Source organism: Lepus europaeus, chromosome 19 (assembly GCF_033115175.1).
Source record: "Lepus europaeus isolate LE1 chromosome 19, mLepTim1.pri, whole genome shotgun sequence".
NCBI classification, from domain to species: Eukaryota; Metazoa; Chordata; class Mammalia; order Lagomorpha; family Leporidae; genus Lepus; species Lepus europaeus.
Genome location: NC_084845.1, coordinates 6,285,818 through 6,304,184, shown reverse-complemented (window position 1 = coordinate 6,304,184; position 18,367 = coordinate 6,285,818). Strand labels below are relative to the sequence as shown.

General features: G+C 69.9%; 3 protein-coding genes across 5 annotated transcripts; 2 read left to right on the top strand and 1 right to left on the bottom strand.

The window, feature by feature from the left end:
- The first annotated feature begins 4,051 nt into the window (after positions 1–4,051).
- PTOV1 (PTOV1 extended AT-hook containing adaptor protein) lies at positions 4,052–13,127 on the top strand. 2 transcript variants are annotated; one of them, XM_062177020.1, is made up of 13 exons: positions 4,052–4,090; positions 10,361–10,498; positions 10,570–10,652; positions 10,719–10,776; positions 10,853–10,960; positions 11,385–11,540; positions 11,658–11,747; positions 11,854–11,927; positions 12,002–12,059; positions 12,133–12,237; positions 12,574–12,768; positions 12,849–12,917; positions 13,008–13,127. In XM_062177020.1, the coding sequence occupies exons 1-12, from the start codon at positions 4,067–4,069 to the stop codon at positions 12,858–12,860; spliced, it is 1,101 nt and encodes a 366-aa protein (XP_062033004.1). In that variant the 5' UTR covers positions 4,052–4,066; the 3' UTR covers positions 12,861–12,917; positions 13,008–13,127. The 2 variants fall into 2 exon arrangements, with proteins under 2 accessions (XP_062033004.1, XP_062033003.1); XM_062177019.1 differs by lacking the exon at positions 4,052–4,090 and adding an exon at positions 8,784–9,068.
- On the top strand, positions 4,219–7,520 carry LOC133748306 (mediator of RNA polymerase II transcription subunit 25-like). Its single transcript, XM_062177021.1, has 4 exons — positions 4,219–4,289; positions 4,812–5,017; positions 6,991–7,062; positions 7,178–7,520. The coding sequence occupies exons 2-4, from the start codon at positions 4,991–4,993 to the stop codon at positions 7,517–7,519; spliced, it is 441 nt and encodes a 146-aa protein (XP_062033005.1). The 5' UTR covers positions 4,219–4,289; positions 4,812–4,990; the 3' UTR covers position 7,520.
- A 311-nt stretch (positions 13,128–13,438) lies between the features above and the next one.
- Positions 13,439–18,139, bottom strand: PNKP (polynucleotide kinase 3'-phosphatase). 2 transcript variants are annotated; one of them, XM_062177178.1, is made up of 17 exons: positions 18,048–18,139; positions 17,648–17,820; positions 17,228–17,331; positions 16,630–16,917; positions 16,279–16,358; positions 16,140–16,197; positions 15,955–16,062; positions 15,790–15,861; positions 14,810–14,858; positions 14,659–14,729; positions 14,484–14,576; positions 14,306–14,402; positions 14,161–14,222; positions 13,978–14,087; positions 13,819–13,906; positions 13,663–13,724; positions 13,439–13,584 (listed from the first exon to the last, which is right to left on the bottom strand). In XM_062177178.1, exons 2-17 carry the CDS (start codon positions 17,799–17,801, stop codon positions 13,467–13,469), a joined length of 1,614 nt encoding a protein of 537 aa, XP_062033162.1. In that variant the 5' UTR covers positions 17,802–17,820; positions 18,048–18,139; the 3' UTR covers positions 13,439–13,466. The 2 variants fall into 2 exon arrangements, with proteins under 2 accessions (XP_062033162.1, XP_062033164.1); XM_062177180.1 differs by having other exon boundaries at positions 17,228–17,274.
- Positions 18,140–18,367: the final 228 nt, after the last annotated feature.

Here is an 18,367-nt window from a genome sequence, read left to right as displayed (position 1 = left end):
GTCCCTGGAGCGGGGGCGTGGAGGAGGGCCGGGCGGGGGAGGCGGGCAGGGCCGCAGGGGCCAGTGCACGGGTGCAACACGAGGGAGAGCTGGGGACTGTGGCGAACCTGGCGAGTGCTTGCCCCGCCTCCTGGCACTCCAATCCAAACCAAAAAACACTGAGGACCAAACAAAATCTGCTGGTGGGGCTAGTGAGGCCGCCGGGCCGCCATTTTGCGACCTCGGGAAGAAGACGGCGGCCCCGGGAGGCCCTCGTGCAGGGCTGGGCAGGGGCCGGAAGCCAGGAGGAGACCAGGCAAGTGTGGCCGGGGAGGGGCGGCTGTGTCACAGGCGGAGGGCTGGGTCCCCCGGGTGGGGCCCCTGCCCCTGCCCCTGCGGGGAGCCGGGCCGGGTCCAGGGTCGGTGCATGGAGGAGTTCCCAGCGGGGCGGCGGGGTCCGGAGGCCCCAAGGAAGACGCGGGCCTCTGCTCCACCTCTTGCCGCGCTGGACTGTGCGTCCCGCTGTTCCCGCTGCGTCCTCGCCGGCCCACCGGGGGTCAGCGCCCGCGGGGCGGCGGCCGGAGCCTTGCGTCTCCCGGAGGCCAGCCCCGGGTTCCCGGGAGGAGGTCGTGCATCAACTGGCCACAACGGCTGGGGCTGGGCAGATCCAAAGCCAGGAGCAGCTTCTGGGTCTCCCACGCGGGTGCAGGGGCCCAAGCGCTTGGGCCATTGTCTGCTGCTTTCCCAGGTGCATTAGCAGGGGGCTGGATCGGAAGTGGAGCAGCCGGGACTCGAACTGGTGCCCCAGTGGGATGCCAGCATCATAGGTAGAGGCTCAGACTACTATGGCACAGCACTGGGCCCTTGTGTGTGTGTTTAAGATTTATCTTATTTATTTGAAAGAGTTTCAGAGAGAGGTAGAGAGAGAGAGGTCTTCCACCCACTGGTTCGCTCCCCTGATGGCCGCAACGGCTGGAGCTGAGCCAATGAGGAGCTTCTTCCCGGTCTCCCACGCGTGTGCAGGGCCCAAGGACCTGGGCCATCCTCCACTGCTTTCCCAGGCCACAGCAGAGCTGGACAGGAAGTGGAGCAGCCAGGACTCGAGCCGGCGCCCATATGCATGCCGGCACTTCAGGCCAAGGCTTTAACCCGCTGCGCCATGGCGCCGGCCCCTTCTTCTTCTTCTTTTTTTTTTTTTTTTTTTTTTTTTTTTTTTTAAGATTTATTTAAAAGGCAGAGGGAGAGCGAGCGAGCGACCATCTGCTGGTTCACTCCCCAAATGGCCACAACCATCTGGGCTGGGCCAGGCTGCAGCCAGGAGCTCCATCTGGGTCTCCCGTGGGTGGCAGCGGCCCCATCACTTCAGCCAGCGCTGCCCAAGGGATGCTGGTGTCGTCAGCGGCTCAGCCCACTGTGTGACAGGTGGCCTGCGCCTCCGTGGGTGGACACGGTCCCGCCGGCCGGCCTGGCCCGAGGCGCCTCAAAACGCTGGTGGAAAACGGGGTGCAGAACACGTTTATTTGGGCACACGCATTTTTGGTAACACCCATTTCCATGATTTTGGGAAGTTTTATTTAAGCGAGTTAAGCTGTCGCCTATGTCCCGGCGGCTCCACTCGTGACCCTGCACCCGCGTGGGAGACCCGGATGGAGTCTGGGGCGTGAGCCAGCATTCTGGAGATGTTTCTCTGCTCTCACCAACTCTGCCTTTCAAAAAATAATTGAAAAATGAGGGAGACGGAGAGCCGCCCGGCTTCTGGCCCATTCTCCCGTTTCGCTGGGGGTGTGGCAAGCCCCGCCTCCGAGCGGCCAGGTCGCGCTTGCTGGTGGGCCTCACTCGGGTCTCCCCCGCTCTGGCCATCGAGCAGCGAGGCGGGAAAGCTGGGGGCCTGTGCACCCGGGCGTGGGCAGTGACGTCACTTCCTGCTGCCACCCGGGTCCCCTCACAGGGACTCATGAGCTCCGGCCGGGCTGAGAGAAGGGGAGAGCGGGGCCGACCCGTGGGGGCTGCAGAGGGGGCTCGGGGCTTCTCCCAGGACAGATGTCAGAGCCCCGGGCGGCAGGCGTGACGTCACGAGCGGGATGACGTGACGTCAGGAGCGGCGCGGTCCGGGCTGGGGAGGGGGCGCGGTAAGTAGCCACCACCCTGGCGGTGTTCAGGGCTGCGCGTGGGCCCTCCCTGCTAGGCTGCAAAGAGAAAAACCCGGGACCGCGACGGGCGCTCCCGGCTCTCGTGGCTCAGGCGCGTCTCTGCCCGTGGTGGTCACCCGCGCTGTCCTCCCGGGCGGTCGGACCGACGGGGCTACAGTGAGACCAGCGGAAAGGCGCGTTGTTACGGCAGCATAGGCTGCGCTGTGTTGCAGACAACCCCACACGGCAGTGGGTCGCACAGCAAAGGTCCGCTTGGGTCAGATGTCAGAGACCCTGAGTCTGGCCACGCGTGGCCACGCGTCAGCCACTCCGGGCTCCACCGGCGATTAAGCACTGCTCATCTCCCATTGGCCAGAATTCATCACGTGGCCTGAGATCCCATTGGCCGGAGTTAATCACGTGACTCCACCTCTCATTGGTCAGAATTCATCACATGGCCCGAGTCTCATTGGCCGGAGTTAATCACGTGACCCCACTTCTCATTGGACAGAATTAGTCACATGATCTGATGTCTCATTGGCCAGAATCGACCCCACGGCCCCACATGGCCACAATGGCATCACTGGGCAAGTGCGGAGCTCGTGATATCACCCAGAGCGTCAATAATTTCAAGATTCTACTTTCACAACCAACTTTTGAGCATTTCTGATTCTGTGTAGGACCAAGACCTCCTCTTTCAGTGCTGGGCTCCCAGTGAGCATGCAGAGTCACTATCAGCCGCGGAACCGGGACAGTCTCCGTGGTGACGTGGCTGAGGCTGCCGCGGCGTCTGGGGCTCTTGCGCGCAGTCCTTTGCCGTTGGCCCAGCCGGGTTCAGAGCTCCTGTCGTGACGGCAAATCCGTGAACCACGCGGTTTGCGGGCCAGGGCGGGAGCAGGCTGCCCAGGCTGCGACGTGGCGCCAGGCCTTTCCGCTGACACGGAGGAGGCCTCCAGACTGGCAAACGGGGCCGGCGAGGGGATTGGAGGGGCTCCCTCATGGTACTAGCACACTGTTTGCTTTACTCCCCGGATGGCCGCCGGGGCCGGGCCGGGCCAGGCCCACGCCGGGAGCTTAATTCGGGTCCCCCACGAGGGTGGCAGGGCTGGCCGATCAGCAGAAAGCTGGATCGGAAGTGGAGCAGCTGGGACTCGAACCCGCGCCCTTAGGCGGGCGGAGGCTTTGCCCGCCACGCCACGCCACAGCACTTTTTTTTTTTTTTTCCAAGAAAAGCTGACATTTGAGTAGTTACTGTGCTAAGCATGGATCCTATGATTTATTATTTGTCATAGCCCCTGTAAGGTGAGAGATTAAAAACAGACTGGGGCCGGTGCTGTGGCGCCGCGGGTTAAAGCCCCGGTCTGCAGCGCCGGCATCCCACAGGGGTGCGGGTTCGAGTCCCAGCTGCTCCACTTCCGGTCCAGCTCTCTGCTGTGGCCCCGGGAGTGCAGTAGAGGATGGCCCAGGTCCTTGGGTCCCTGCACCCCAAGGGAGACCAGGAGGAGGCCTCTGGCCCCTGGCTTCGGATCGGCGCAGCCCTGGTTGATACGGCCATCTGGAGAGTGAACCAGCGGATGGAAGACCTCGCTCTCTGTAACTCTGCCTTTCAAATGAATGAACGCAACGCCTGGTGGCTGCAAAACTCAGTTGTGGTTCACAGAGCACGCACAGCCCAGCGACACCTGAGCGGGCAGCGGGCGGAGCCTGGGCGCGGGGACCAATGGGCACAAGGCTATAACCAGCGGAGGGGCGGATCTCAGGGCCCGGAGGCCCCGCCCATGGCGCGCGAGGGCCTCTGGGAGTTGTAGTTCCCCCCATCGAACCACGTCACCGCCTGCCGAGACAAAACCTTGAGCACTCCAGTGTTCGCGGTGCAATCCGTACCCCAGCCCTCTTTGGCAGGGTCCCTCGCCCCCAGGCCAGTATTCGTCCTCCCCTACTTCCTGAAGTGTTTTGGTATGGTCTGCAGCCTCAAACTCCAGGTAGGGGTTCCTGGGTCTCCCAGCCCAGAGCCGAGTTGGCACCGTCTTCAAATCTACCCCCCCACACACACACTCTTTGGTATCGTCTTTGTGTCGCCACGCCCCCCGAAGCGTCCCTCGCCGGTGCTCCGGGCCCGACGTGTCCCCCGCGGCCGTCTCCTTCGCTCACCCTTTTCCCGGGTTCCCCCAGCCCTGCATGGTACGCTCCGGCCACGCCCCTCGCCGCCGGGCCCCCCCACGCGCCGCAGTGGTCTGGCCTCAGCGACCCCTTCCTGGAGGCGCGACCCCCGCGTCCCGTACCGCGCCGGTCACTCGGCGGAGCCCGCAGCCCCAGTGTGGCCCGCGCGGTCCGGGCCTGCCGTGCTGAGCCCCGCGCCCATCGTCCGGAGTCTTCCTGGCCCCGGGTTCCTGCCCGGCCGGCCCCTCGCGGCAGGTGGTTTGAGCCCGCGGCCTCCCCCGCTGCCCGCCGCAAGCCGGCACCCTGGGCCCTGGCCGGGGGGCGCCCGACCCCGGCCCTCGGCGGGCAGCAGCTCCTGGCTGGAGCGGGGTCCTTGAGTGGCCGCGGGGCCGGTGGGGCTGCCCAGGGGCGAGGCCTGAGGACCCGGGGCTTGGGGCTGCGGGTTCAGGACGAGCCGGTGTTCAGGGGTGTAGCCGGGCCCGGGGCACATCCCGAACTTTGGGGCTGAGGCTTGGGGCCCCTGTCACCACTCCTGCCCCTCAGGTACTCGAAGCTGCCCGAGTGGACGCCTGCACCTGTGGACAGCCAGGTCTATGTGAATCAGGGGGAGAACCTGCAGGTGCTGGGGGCGGGGCGGGGGCGGGGCTCCGTCGGGCCCCGCCCCTGCTGGCACCTGCTGTCCTCACCCCCAGGAAGCCTGAGCAGTGGGCCCAGAGCTGACCATGCAGCTCACCCCCCAGCAGCTGCTGGTGAGTGGCAGGGACCCCCCTACTTCCCCTTGTCCCGGGCCCCTCGGGGCTACTGTGTTCCCCCAGACCACGCTGTCTCGAGAATGGTGGGTCCACTTGAGTCCCTGGAAGGCCCCTACCGCGTCGTGGGCAATGGAGTCGTGAGTCCGCCTCCCCCAGCCTTGGCCAGGAGACCCCAGGGTGCGGCCGAGAGCACTTAGGAGCAAACATTGCTCCCCAAAGTATCCCTGGGGTGCGTTTTCCTGGGGGCGCTGTCAGAGGCCTGGGGGGCCAAAGACCACCTCCCGGCGTCCCCCCACCCCCAGGTGGGGTATGGTCATTGCCTCTGCTGTCCCGGGGCCTGAGCTCCTCAGGGCCAGGTCACAGCCCTGGGCTGGGGACCCCACCTTCAGCCTAGCTCTCAGGGTGCGACTCAACCCCGACCCCTCTGTGCTAGCTAGGCTGCCCCCAGGAGGGGACTGGGGACCTGCGGGGCGCTCCCTCCTTGGGGTGGCCGTGGACAGGCCGTCATCTCCGCAAGTCCGCATCAGCCGGGTCCCCGGGGGTCCCATCGGGTGTCAGCGGAAGCTGTGGCCATCTGAACGCTTGACAGACGTGTCTGGCTGCCACTGGGCGGAGCCTGCCACTGAATGGTGCTGCCGCTGGGCGGAGCTTGCCCTGGGCAGAACCTGCCGCTGGGCGGAGCCTGCCCTGGGCGGAGCCTGCCGCTGGGTGGTGCTGCCGCTGGGCGGAGCCTGCCCTGGGCAGAACCTGCCGCTGGGCGGAGCCTGCTTCTGGGCGGAGCCTGCCCTGGGCCGAGCCTGCCGCTGGGTGGAGCCTGTCCTGGGCAGAACCTGCCGCTGGGCGGAGCCTGCCCTGGGCGGAGCTGCCGCTGGGCGGAGCCTGCCGCTGGGCGGAGCCTGCCGCTGGGTGGAGCCTGTCCTGGGCAGAACCTGCCGCTGGGCGGAGCCTGCCCTGGGCGGAGCTGCCGCTGGGTGGAGCCTGCCCTGGGCGGAGCCTGCCGCTGGGCGGAGCCTGCCCTGGGCGGAGCCTGCCCTGGGCGGAGCCTGCCGCTGGGTGGTGCTGCCCTGGGCAGAGCCTGGTTTGCTGGGAGACGGGAGGAGCATCACCCAGCTGTGCCCGGGGCCGGGAGGCGATGCTTACCCGGGCAGCAGTGGCGGCTGCACACAGCGGGGAAGGGGACAGGGACAGGCAGTCAGCTCGCAGGGTCTGCCTCAGGGCAGGGCACCGGGGCGCAGGAGTGAGCTGGGGTGGCCGTGGTCGGCCCCCCTCAGAGCCCCGCAAGATGAGCCGGTGCCTCGGCCTCCCCGGGCCCTGGTGACTGAACTTGGGCGGGCACCTGCCTTGTCCGTCTCCTGGGGTGGATTCGGAGTTGCAGAGCTGGGACCTCGCCGGGGTAGGGCCGCCTCTCTCTCCTGCCCCTCTCGGTGCTCGGCGGGACCCCAGCCTCGCCCTGGCTGCTGGGGCACCTGGCTCCCCCCACCCCTGTGCGTGGTTGGCATCCTGGAGCAACCCCTGGTCTCCAAGCCTTTTAGCGAGAGGTCTTCACCTGCCGGTTCACTCCCCAATGGCCTGGACGGCCAGAACCGGACCAGACAGACGCCAGGAAGGAGCCAGGAACTTCTTGGCCGCCATGCGAGTTCAGGGCCCAGGCATTGGCCAACCCTCTGCTGCTTTCCCAGGCGCACTGGCAGAGCTAGGCTGGAGGTGGAGCCGCCGGGACTCGAACCAACGCCCACGTCAGGTGCCGGCTCTAAAGGTCCCCGCGGCAGCCCCTCTGCTGCGCCTTTTACAGCAGAGACCTAAGCACCCTCTGCTTCTGTGGCTTCCAGAACCTTCTAGAAAGGGAAGGGGTGGGCGTAAACTGTTCTGAAGAGCTCACTTCTGAGACTTCACCCTCCAGGGTGCGCCCCCCTCCCCGGCTGGCCTGCAGGACCCCCGCCCGGCACTGACCCGCCCCTCTCCCCTTGTAGATGGGGGCACAGCAGGCACCCCCAGGGCTGGGCCCCATCCTGGAGGACCAGGCAAGGCCCTCGCAGAATCTGGTGAGGACACACCGGGGGTCAGGGGGGCCCGGAGGACCCCTGTGGGTCCCCCAGGGTCTTGGTGGCCGGGGCTGGGGGCTCTGCCCGCCTCCCTCACCTTGTGTCTCACCACCAGCTCCAGCTCCGCCCACCGCAGCCCCAGCCTCAGGGCACCGTGGGGGCCTCTGGAGCCACGGGGCAGCCCCAGCCCCAGGGTACTTCCCAGACCCCCCCGGGGGCCCCCCAGGGTCCTCCTGGAGCAGCGCCCGGCCCGCCCCCTCCTGGACCCATCCTCCGGGCCCGCGCCAGCCTTCCGGCTTCAAGTCAGAGGAGCAAGAGAATTATGGAAGAGAAGACAATTTTAATAAGTAAATCTCTCTATTTTTCGATCTGTATTTTTTCAATCTTGAACTGCGCACCTAGGCCGCAGTGCCCTGCGTGTTTGTATTCTGTCCATGTGTTGGCCACCGTTCAGTAAAGATACCATTTGATTACGTCTCTGGCCCCGGACTCTGCTTCTCCCTGGCTGAGCTCGCCCACGAGTGACCGCCGGCCGCAGGGGCGTCCCTGGAGCGGGGGCGTGGAGGAGGGCCGGGCGGGGGAGGCGGGCAGGGCCGCAGGGGCCAGGCAGGTGCCTCCCCGCTTCCCAGGAGTTTCATTCCCCACCCAACAGCCAGAGGTCGGTAGAAATGTCCACAAAGTTACTCTCCGTAGGCAACTCTTGCGAATCTGCATCCGCTCCCCAGCCGCCTCTGGAGCCGGGAGCCGCGCGCAGCCGGCGTGGCCGGGCTGACCGCCCCGCTGCCCCCGCGCTGCGGGCCGGGAGCCGGGCGTGGGCTCCGCATCGCTGTCGCCACAGCCTGTGATCGGTCTCCCGCCGAAAACGGGCCTCTGTGTGCTCGTTAAGGGTGCACTGAGTGGAGAGGGTTGGCGGGCCGGGCCGCCGCCGGGGGTTTTATTCGGGTCTCGCGTGGGCGGCTCGGGCGGGCGCGGGGGCCCGAGCGGAGCAGGGGACGCGAACCCGCGCCCTATGCGGACGGGGCCTCTGGGCTCTTTTTCCAAGAAAAGCTGACAAGATTTGAGTACCGTGCCAAGCACGGGTTTGTTTTTTGACGTCACACCCACCGTAAGTATAGATATTTAGACGAAACAGATTGAAGCAAGAATTCTCGACAGCTGAGCGGCTCACCGCGGGTGGGCGGAGCCTGGACGCGGGAGCCAATGGGCGCACGGCTATGACTTGCGGGGGGGGCCTCCGGGCCCCGCCCAGTCCCGCGAGGGCCTCTGGGAGTTGTAGTCCCTTCCCCATCGAGCCACGTCACCGCCTACCAAGAAACCTTAAGCGCTCCAATGTGCGCGGTGCGATCCGTACCCCAGTCCTCTTTGGTAGGGTCCCTCGTCCCCCCGACCCATTATACGTCCTCCCCTATTTCCTGAAGTGTTTTGGTATGGTCTTCCGACTGCGCGGGAGTCCTGACTCCCAGCCCTGAGCCGAAGTGGCACCGTCTTCAAGTCCACCCCCTCCAACTCTTTGGTACCGTCTGCAGCCTCCGCCACGCCCCCTAAAACTTCCCTCGCGCGCCCTCCCGACCCGCCCCGCCGGCCGGAGCGGCCCGACGTGTCCCCCCGCGGCCGGCTCCCTCGCTCTCCCTTTTCCCGGGCTCCCCCCGCCCCGCTTGGTACGCTCCGGCCACGCCCCTCGCGGACGCCGTTGGTACGCGCCGGGCTCCCCCGCGCGCCGCAGTGGTTTGGCCGCGGCGACCCCTCTGGCAGCGCGATCCCCCGCGCTTGGTACGGCTCAGCCCGTCGCCCCTCGGTCGGTGGCCCGCGGCAGCCCCCTGCCCGCTCCTGCTGCCATGGTCCGTCCGCGCCGCGCTCCGCACCGCTCCGGCGCTGGGGGTCCCCTCGGGGGTCGCGGCCGCCCCCCGCGGCCGCTCGCGGTGCGCGCCGTGCGCTCGCGCTCCTGGCCCGCCAGCCCCCGGGGGCCGCAGCCGCCGCGGATCCGGGCCCGCTCGGCCCCTCCCATGGTGAGCCCCGCGCCCTGCTTCCAGAGCCTTCCACGGCCCCGCCCCCGGGGGCCTGCCCCGGGCCCCCACGCCACTGTGCGCAGCCCCCTCCGCTCCGGGGGCGCCGCCGAGGCCCGGGGGTGGCCCCGCGCGGGCCGGGGTCCCCCGTGGCCCCGTGTGGTCCGCGCCGGGCTCTCCCCTTTGTTACGCGGGTAGGCCGGGGTGGGGGGGCCCGGGGGCGGGGCGGGCTCAGATTACTGCTGACTGCGCGGCCCGCTGGACGCGGGTGGGGGGCGGGCGCCGCGCGCGCTTGTTTTTCCGATTGCAAAGTTGCTTCCTCGCTGGGCAGGGGCAGGGCATTGGACGTGGGGGCCAGGGGCCGCGTTCCGCACGCGCGCGCCCGTGCGGTCCCGGGTGCCGTCCTCCCCCAGGTCCTGCCGGTGGCCGACCCAGGAGTTGACTCCCACGCACGCCCGGGGCCTTGGGCGTCGGCGCGCACCGTGCGGTTCCTGCAGGCGGCATGCACTTTTCAGAACCCCCGGCGAGGCTTTCTCGAGGGCGGTGCGAGCTCGCGTGCCCGTGTTGCTCGAGGCTTGTCCGCGGACGGGACACGCGTGGACGCCCGGGCCCCGAGACGTGCGCTCCCGGGGCTTTGAGCTTCCCTCCAGGTGCTCCGCGGGCCCCCCAGCGTGGCGCACGGGGCGGCGGCACCTGTCCGGGTGATTTACTTTGGGGGGCGGGAGCGGGTGAGCTCCCATCTGGGTGTGCTCTTCCTGGGTGCCAGGCAGGCGTCCCGGACGGTTCCCTGCGGGACCCCAGATCCAGCCAGCTCCCAGGTGCCCAGCTGTCAGCCTGCCTTCCAGGTGACCCTAAACCCTGCTGTGTGGCAGTGCGCGCGCGCAGGGGGCCCGCTGCTTAGCCCCGCAGGCACTGCGCGCCCGAGTGTGCCAGGTAGCACAGCCCCAGGTGAGCTGCTGGCTCCATCTCGACTCACCTGCGAGTGCCCCGCCCCCCGGGACCCTGCCACAGCAGGTGTGATGGGGGAAAAGTGTCCCGAGATGATTTTTTTTGGCCACTTGAAGCCGCGCGCGGGTCCTCGGACTCGGACTGCCTGTCGCGGGGCAGTTTCTGAGGTCTGGGAGAAGGCCGCTGTCTTCGGGCGCTGAGCCCGTCCTCCGGTTCTCCCACCCCCGACCCCCTCCCCGGGTCCAGGGCGCCCGGGAGCCTCCCAGACAGCCGATCCTGGCTGAGTCAGGGGCCCTAGGCGTGGGGCAGAGGCTGCGGGATGCGCCTCACTGCCTCCCTCCCCACAGGAAGGCGCTCGGGTCTTCGGGGCCCTGGGTCCCATCGGGCCCTCCTCCCCCGGCCTCTCCCTCGGGGGCCTGGCGGTCAGCGAGCACCGGCTCAGCAACAAGCTGCTGGCCTGGAGCGGCGTCCTGGAGTGGCAGGAGGTGAGGCGCGCGCGGGCACGTGGGCGCGGGACTGGCCCGTGCCGCGCCCTGACACCCCTCCCGCCCCGCAGAAACGCAGGCCGTACTCGGACTCCACGGCGAAGCTGAAGCGCGCGCTGCCCTGCCAGGCCTACGTGAACCAGGGCGAGAACCTGTGAGTGCGGGGCCGGGGCGGGCAGGGGCGCGGCTGGGCGCGGGCCCTGACCCCTCCTCCCCGCAGGGAGACCGACCAGTGGCCGCAGAAGCTGATCATGCAGCTGATCCCGCAGCAGCTGCTGGTGAGCCCCGCCCGCGCCCGCCCCCCACCCGCGCCCACGGGCCCCGCCTGAGTGCGCCCCTCCCTGTCGCCCGCAGACCACCCTGGGCCCCCTGTTCCGCAACTCGCAGCTGGCTCAGTTCCACTTCACCAACCGGGACTGCGACTCGCTCAAGGGGCTCTGCCGTGTCATGGGCAACGGCTTCGTGAGTGGGGAGTGGGCGGGGCTCCGGGCGGAGGGGCGGGCCTGGCCCCCCACAGCGGGGCGGGGGCAGCAGGTGCAGGCTGAGCCGGCTGCCCGGGGCGCCCTGGGGTCACCCCCAGTGCCCGTTCTCCGATGTCTGGGCAGCGCCTCTCTGCGGAGCCTGTGGCCAGGGTGCGGCTGTGCCCAGGCGGGCCAGCAGCAGGACCCCCATCACCCTCCCACTCCCACTGAAGAACCACTAGCGCCCGAGTCAATGAGCATTTATGTAGCACTTGCTGTGTACCGGTTACTGTGCCACAGCTGGGGAACCCGAGGCACGGGCCGGGAGGCTGCTGCGCCCAGGCCCCTGCTGCCGGCTGCCGACGGGAGGGAACCCTGAGCGGCCGCCTGAGCTCCCCGGGGTCCTGACGGCGCCCTCCCCCCAGGCCGGCTGTATGCTCTTCCCCCACATCTCGCCGTGCGAGGTGCGCGTGCTCATGCTGCTGTACTCGTCCAAGAAGAAGATCTTCATGGGCCTCATCCCCTACGACCAGAGCGGCTTCGTCAACGCCATCCGGCAGGTCATCACCACCCGGAAACAGGTGGGCAGGGCGCTTCCCGCGGGGACTCCCCGGGGGCGGGGCTGCTGTGGGTCTTGGGCGCTGATGTCGGGGTGGGCTGGGACTTGGGGTGCGGCCCTGAGCGCCCCTCCCCCACAGGCAGTGGGCCCCGGGGGCGTGCACTCAGGCCCTGTCCAGATCGTCAACAACAAGTTCCTGGCCTGGAGCGGGGTCATGGAGTGGCAGGAGGTGAGGCCTGGGGGCGCTGGGGGCGCTGTGCCGGTGCGGGAGCCTGGGGCGCCTGGCGCCTGTGGCCCTCCCTGCTGAGGTCTCCTCTCCGTGCCCCCTCCCAAAGCCCAGGCCTGAGCCCAACAGTCGCTCCAAGAGGTGGCTGCCAGCGCACGTCTACGTGAACCAGGGGGAGATCCTGTGAGTGTGTGGGGGGCAGGGGCGTCCTGGGAGGCGGCGGGGACTGACCGCCCGCCCCGCCCGCCCGCCCGCAGGAGGACGGAGCAGTGGCCCAGGCGGCTGCACATGCAGCTCATCCCGCAGCAGCTGCTGGTGAGCGGGGGGGCGTGGGCTGGGGGCCCGGGGACCCGGGGCCGCGCGGGGGCTGAGCCGCGCCTCTCCGCAGACCACGCTGGTGCCGCTCTTCCGGAACTCGCGCCTGGTGCAGCTGCACTTCACCAAGGACCTGGAGACGCTCAAGAGCCTGTGCCGCGTCATGGACAACGGCTTCGTGAGTGGCTGGGGCGGGGCCCTGCGCCAGCTCAGGGCTCCCAGGGGAAACCCGAGGGTGCCGGGACCCCGGCCTGGGGCTGAGGGGCTTGGTGGTCCCCAGCGCCCCTGCCTGTTTCCCACGTCCCTCCGGGCCCTGAGCCCCGGGGCGCTCCTGGGTGCCCTGGCCGCCGGCCCCCGGCGCCGAAGCTCTCAGGGCCTCTGACCCTGGCCCTGGCTGCGGGGCTGCGTCCCAGTAAGGGGGTGATGGGCCTGTGCGTGCCCCTGCGCAGCTCCGAGCCCCACACACCCTCGGGCTCCGGGCGCCTGCTCGGCCTGAGACGCCGGCCGCCCCCAGGCCGGCTGCGTGCACTTCTCCAAGGCGGCGTGCGAGGTGCGCGTGCTCATGCTGCTCTACTCCTCGGAGAAGAAGATCTTCATCGGCCTCATCCCGCACGACCAGGCCGGCTTCGTGAGCGGCATGCGGCGCGTCATCGCCAACCAGCAGCAGGTCCTGCAGCGCAACCTGGAACAGGAGCAGCAGCAGCGCGGGGTGAGGGCCGGGCCGGGCCGGGCCGGGGCACCCTCACGCGTCTGCCCGCCGCTGCTGACCCGCCCTCCCCTCCCCTGCAGATGGGGGGGTAGCGCCCCCTCCCCCGGGCCTGGCCCCTCCAGGAGTCAGCCGAGGCCGCGTGGAGACTGGTGAGTGGGAGCCGCGGGGTGATGCGGGCACAGTGGGGGCGGGGGGGAGGGGAACAGCCCAGCCCGCCCACGGCACCCCTGCCCCCCCAGGTCAGATTCTTCCGAGCAAGGCCCCGGGGATGGCACTGCCCAGCGACGTGGAGGACGGTGTCGCGAGGACGCCAGGACGGGCCCGCCCCCCGACTTCCCCAATAAAGCCTTTCAAAAGCACACGGGCGCCTCCCCGGCTCTGCAGGGCCCCTCCCCGATCCAGCAGAGGGGGCGGCCTGTGGGGGGCCTGGCCGCGCGGCACCGCCCACCGCCCGCCCCACAGCGCGAATCCCGGCCCCAGCCTGCCGCCCCGGTCACCTGGCCGGGCCTCGCCGGCTCCTGGGCCGGCTCCGGAGCTCCCGTCTCCGTGGGCGTCCTCTGCTCGGCCGGGCCTGCTGGGCTGGGCTCGGAGGGGGCTCGCTGCCAGGCCCTCCCCTCTGCTCCTGGACCGCGGCCTCGGCGCCCCGCCCCCCAGCAAGATGCGGGCCAGGTCAGCGGGAAAGCGCGTTTATTGCGGGCTCATCCCTCGGAGAACTGGCGGTACAGCCGCTCGAGCCGCGGCTCCAGCCGCAGCCGGAAGGGGATCTGCAGGACGGCGGCGAAGCCCTCGGCGGGCGTCGGGGCCTCGAACTGCTTCCTGGAGGCAGAGCGGGGAGGGGGGGGTGAGGGGGCGCCCGGCCCGGCCCCCCGCGCCCGCGGAACCCGGCTGCCGTACCTGTAGCCGTACATGACCACGTCCGACACGGGTGCGTGCGAGGAGCCCGTCATCTCGCGGAACTGCGGGGCGGGGGGCGGAGGGCGGTCAGGGGGCGGGGCCCGGGCCCGAGGGGGCGGGGGGCCGTGGGGGCCGGGCCCCGGGGCGGGGGCTCACCCGGTTGTTGTGGCGAGCCTGCTCCAGCGTGGCCGTGAAGAGGAAGCAGCGGCAGGGCACGCCCGCCGCCCGGGCGCACTGGATGTACCTGCGGGCGGGGCGTCAGCGGCGGCCCCGCCCCCCGCCCCGCCCACCCCTGGGCCCGCCCCCGGCCCGCACCTGGCCCTGCTGGCCGCGTCCGGGTTCGTGTTGTCAATCACCGCCCGCCTGCCCTGCTTCAGGGCCGCCTCGCACGCGGTCACGCAGCGCTGCCAGGAGCCCAGTGTGTCCTGCGGAGCGGGCACGGCGGGGTCGGTAGCTGCGGGGTGGAGACCCGAGGGGCAGGGGCGGCTGGGGCCCTACCCGGTTCACGTGGACGTAGCCGGCCGACACGAGGTGCTCCGTGAGGAAGGTGGACTTCCCGGCTGTGGGGGCAAAGCAGCCTCAGCGGGAGCCCCGGGACCGGGAGGGGGCTCAGGCGTCCAGAGGTCAAGGGTCAGGGCCTCACCGCCAGGGAATCCCACGGCGACCACCACCTCCGGGCTGTCACTCAGCAGGGGGCTGGACTCCGGGAGCCAGAGGGGGCCTGAGGGTGACACGGCCCTCTGGGGGGGAGGGAAGTGAGCCCGTGCCCCCCACATACCCACAGCCCCCTCCCCACGCCCCCACTCCTCCCCCGGCCTCACCGGGTCGAAGGCTGGGAGCTCGAAGCTGGCCGCCGGCCACTTGAGAAAGAACTCCTCAGGCGTGGCGAAGCGCAGGCCGAGGTTGAGGGCAAACTGGGGGGGGGGGGGTCAGGCTCAGGCTCAGGTGGGGCTGGGGCCGGGCGGGGCGGGGTGGGGGGCAGGGCCGGAGCCTCACCAGGCGGTCGGCACAGGAGAAGTCTTTCTTCTTCCGCCCAGGGGCCCAGTTGGCCGGGCGTCCCGCTGCGTCTGCCAACCCAAGGACACCCCCTGTCCACCAGCGAGCTCGAGCCGGGCCCCCAGCCCCCACAGTGGCCCCTGGACCCTACCTCCTACAAACACGCTGTCCCCGATGGAGATGGGCATGCGCTCATTGGCCTGGGAGACACACGAGCAGTGAGAACCCTGTCCCGCGGCGCTGACCCCTCCAGCACCAAGGGGCTCCCCGGGCTGTCTGCTCGGTCCGCTTGAGGCCCGCCCCCCTGACTCCCGTCTGCAGCCCCGGCCTGATCCCGGGTTTCTTCCTCTAGCCGGCCCGTTCCCCAGACGGCCGCCAGGGGGCGCCCGTTCCCACGGGGGAACACCGGGCTCCCTCACTACTTCCAGCCCCGGCCTAGGCGGCCACCGTGACAACATGGCCGCGTGCCCTAGCTCCACTCTGCCTATTTCACACCCTCGCCAGCAGTACTTGAGCAGGCCTGGGCACTAGTGCGTCCCACCCAGGATGCTGGCGACCTTGAGCTAAGGCACAGTGTCCGACTGATGGGGACAAGCCCTCTGCAGAGCGGGCTCGAGCCTCCAGCGCCTAGGATGAGACAACGGGGGGGAGAGGGCGCGCCGGGGGCAGTGCGCGGGCCTCCAGCACCTAGGATGAGACAACGGGGGGGAGAGGGCGCGGCCGGGGGCAGTGCGCGGGCCTCCAGCGCCTAGGATGAGACAACTGGGGAGAGAGGGCGCGCCGGGGGCAGTGCGCGGGCCTCCAGCGCCTAGGATGAGACAACTGGGGAGAGAGGGCGCGCCGGGGGCAGTGCGCGGGCCTCCAGCGCCTAGGATGAGACAACTGGGGAGAGAGGGCGCGCCGGGGGCAGTGCGCGGGCCTCCAGCGCCTAGGATGAGACAACTGGGGAGAGAGGGCGCGCCGGGGGCAGTGCGCGGGCCTCCAGCGCCTAGGATGAGACAACTGGGGAGAGAGGGCGCGCCGGGGGCAGTGCGCGGGCCTCCAGCGCCTAGGATGAGACAACTGGGGAGAGAGGGTGCGGCCGGGGGCAGTGCGCGGGCCTCCAGTGGGGGCCAGGGCGGGGCGGCTCACCTGCTCCTGCAGGTGGTCCCACATGCCGCTCACCGGCTTCCGGTACAAGCCCGCGTGCGTGGCCACCAGCACCTGGGGTGGGGTCGGCATGGGACGTCACACGGCCGCTCCCCACGCCCCCTGGAAGCCACCCTACCCCTCGCCAGCCAGGCGCCCCGGCCGTACCTGGAAGGGGACCCCCAGCTTCTCCAGCACGGCCTCCACCTTGGCCTTGAACTCCTCCGCCCGCAACTTCCCGCGCCCGATGCCCATCTGGTTGGTGAAGATCACCAGCTGCGGGGCAGGGGCCGTCAGCGGGCGCACGGCTCCGGGGACCTGTCCAGCCCACAGCCCAGCCGCCATGCGCGCACCTTGTAGCCATCCGCATCGAGCTCCCGCAGCCTCCGCGGAATCTCCGGGTACAGGAGCCTAGGGCAGGCGGGAAGCCGCAGGGCTGACCCGGGGCAGGAGGAGGCTCCGAGCCCCCTTGCTCCCTCCCCCCGTGCTCACCTCCAGTCACTGGGGCCAGTGGGAAAGACCTTCCCGGAGCGGGTGGTGATGAGGGTCCCGTCCAGATCAAAGCCAGCCACCTGCGGACGCCACGGGGACAGCAGCAGCCCGGTGACCCCACCGCCCGTCCGAGCGCCCTGGGAGAACCCCAAGTCCTTCCTGTCTCTCGTGGCTGCCCCCGGCACTCCAACCTCTAAGACGGGGGTACCCGAGCTCCGCCCCTGGTCTGCACTTAGACACAAACGGGAGCTAAACTTCGTGGGGGTGACTGCGGGGCGGGCACGCGCCGCGCTGACCCCCGGGTCCAGCTCCGAGCGCTGGAGGCCGAGCAAAGCCGGGCCTGGGCCTCACCTTGGCGCGGGGCTGCACGCCAGGCGCGGTGAACACCAGCAGCTTGTCCAGGTGCGCCCAGCCTGGGGCCGACCTCCGCCTCCGCTTCTCCTGCGGCCCCTCCTCTGGGGGCTCCGGAGGGGTGCCGGGTGGAGTATCTGGCCGGGATCCTGGTGAGCCGGTCTCTTCCCAGCGCAGGGTCAGCGGGTGGAGGCCATTGACCAAATACAGCGTATCCCCAACCCCCAGCGAGCCCTCCAAGCCCTGCTTCAGTTCCTGAGTGCCAGCAGTTGAGGGGTTAATTCCCAGCTGCAGAGAAAGGGGAAGGAACTGGGGCTGGCCCCGCCCCCACTAGCACCGTCCTCCAATTAAAAACCTGGGGGTGGGAGTTACACAAGCCCCACCTTCTCACTGCACCACCAATCAGGGCTTTGAGAGGTTACAGGACGGCTGCCCAACAGAAGCAGGAGAGGCTGTACTGGCCACACCCCACCCCCCTCAGCCAATCAGATTCTCCAGGGGCTGGCCACACTCTTCCTCAGCCAATCAGATTCCCTAGGGGCGTGTCCCCGAAGGCGGTGCTCTCTGGCTAGCTCCGACCCCCAGGCCGCGCTCGCACCTGTTTCACCGCCACGGTCCGGGTCTCGAGGTCCGCGACCAGCTCCACTGGGGGTGGGGGGAGTGAGGTCAGGGTGCGGCCCCCGTGTGATTGGTTTCCCGGTGCTGGGGGCGGGGCCGGGAGGCGGTTTACTTCTAGAGAGGACCGCCGACCACACGGGCCCTTTCTTTCTGGAATCGGGGCTTCTCTCCGCGGGACGCCTTCTAACTTGGCCCAGGCCCGCGGCCGGGTTCAGGTCTACGTGGCGGCCCACGGGCAGGGCTCTGCCCCGGGGTCTGGCTGGCCCAAGTTCAGGCACAGCCACCCTCTCTGCTTCCCAGAGGGCACCCGCCCCCATCGGCCTCGCTGGGCCCAGCGCCTGCTGGGAAGCGGTTCCTGCTTCCGGCGCAGGCCACACCCCCCGGCCCAGGCCCCGCCCACCTTGGGTTCTCGAGCACTTCCGGTCCGTAACCTGAGTCAGTGGCCCCCGGCCTAGGACCAGGGGCTGCCCGTCCGAGGGCAGGAAGATGGGGGCCGCTCCTTCCGGGGGGCTCTGCAGCCACAGGCGGCCCCGGGGCTGCTCCGTCTCGGCCATCGCGTGTGTAGACTAAAGACTAAGGGGAAGGGGAACGGGTCTGAGCGGCGGAGCGCCCCAGTTTCCACAGGAAGTCCCGCCTCTTCCCAGCCCGTCCGCCAGGAAGTCCCACCCCCTCGCGGCCTCGGGCTCGTGCCGTTTCCCTGGCGACGACGCCGGCTCCGGCTCCCGGCCGGTCCGAGTCCCCGATTCCTCGGGGCTGGGCTCGGAGCCTCGCGCGCCACCGCGTTGCCCGCACACGCTCACCCGCGCCGGCTGCCCGGACTCCGGCGTCGCTTCAAGCCAAGGCGGGCCCGCCCGAGGCGCCCTGCCCTCGCCGCCGCCGCCGCCTCTCGGGTGCGGCGGACGGAAGTGACTGGGCGCGCCGAGGGGGCGGAGCTCCGGCCCCGCTGCCCCGCCCCCCGCTCGCTCTCGCTGCAGTGCCAGGCTCGGCCCCTAGGGGGCGTCGGTGACCCGTGCGAACTCGAATTCCCAGCGCCTTTGGTGGAGTTAGTCCGCTTGCTCCCCGCGCCCGCCACCCCCACCTAGGTCGGTCTCTTGCTTCACACCCGACGCCGCAGGGGGAT

What these genes read in the sequence shown, in the direction of transcription:
- PTOV1 (XM_062177019.1), top strand. Translation starts at nt 8,898, where the DNA reads ATGGTCCGTCCGCGCCGCGCTCCGCACCGCTCCGGCGCTGGGGGTCCC. An exon ending in TGATCCCGCAGCAGCTGCTG is followed by an intron (nt 10,777 to 10,852) that starts GTGAGCCCCGCC and finishes TGTCGCCCGCAG; the next exon opens with ACCACCCTGGGCCCCCTGTT. An exon ending in GTGTCATGGGCAACGGCTTC is followed by an intron (nt 10,961 to 11,384) that starts GTGAGTGGGGAG and finishes CCCTCCCCCCAG; the next exon opens with GCCGGCTGTATGCTCTTCCC.
- LOC133748306 (XM_062177021.1), top strand. Translation starts at nt 4,991, where the DNA reads ATGCAGCTCACCCCCCAGCAGCTGCTG. An exon ending in TCACCCCCCAGCAGCTGCTG is followed by an intron (nt 5,018 to 6,990) that starts GTGAGTGGCAGG and finishes CTCCCCTTGTAG; the next exon opens with ATGGGGGCACAGCAGGCACC. An exon ending in CAAGGCCCTCGCAGAATCTG is followed by an intron (nt 7,063 to 7,177) that starts GTGAGGACACAC and finishes TCTCACCACCAG; the next exon opens with CTCCAGCTCCGCCCACCGCA.
- PNKP (XM_062177178.1), bottom strand. Translation starts at nt 17,801, where the DNA reads ATGGCCGAGACGGAGCAGCCCCGGGGCCGCCTGTGGCTGCAGAGCCCC. An exon ending in GAAGTGCTCGAGAACCCAAG is followed by an intron (nt 17,332 to 17,647) that starts GTGGGCGGGGCC and finishes CCCCGCCCCCAG; the next exon opens with CACCGGGAAACCAATCACAC. An exon ending in GCGTGCAGCCCCGCGCCAAG is followed by an intron (nt 16,359 to 16,629) that starts GTGAGGCCCAGG and finishes TGGCGTCCGCAG; the next exon opens with GTGGCTGGCTTTGATCTGGA.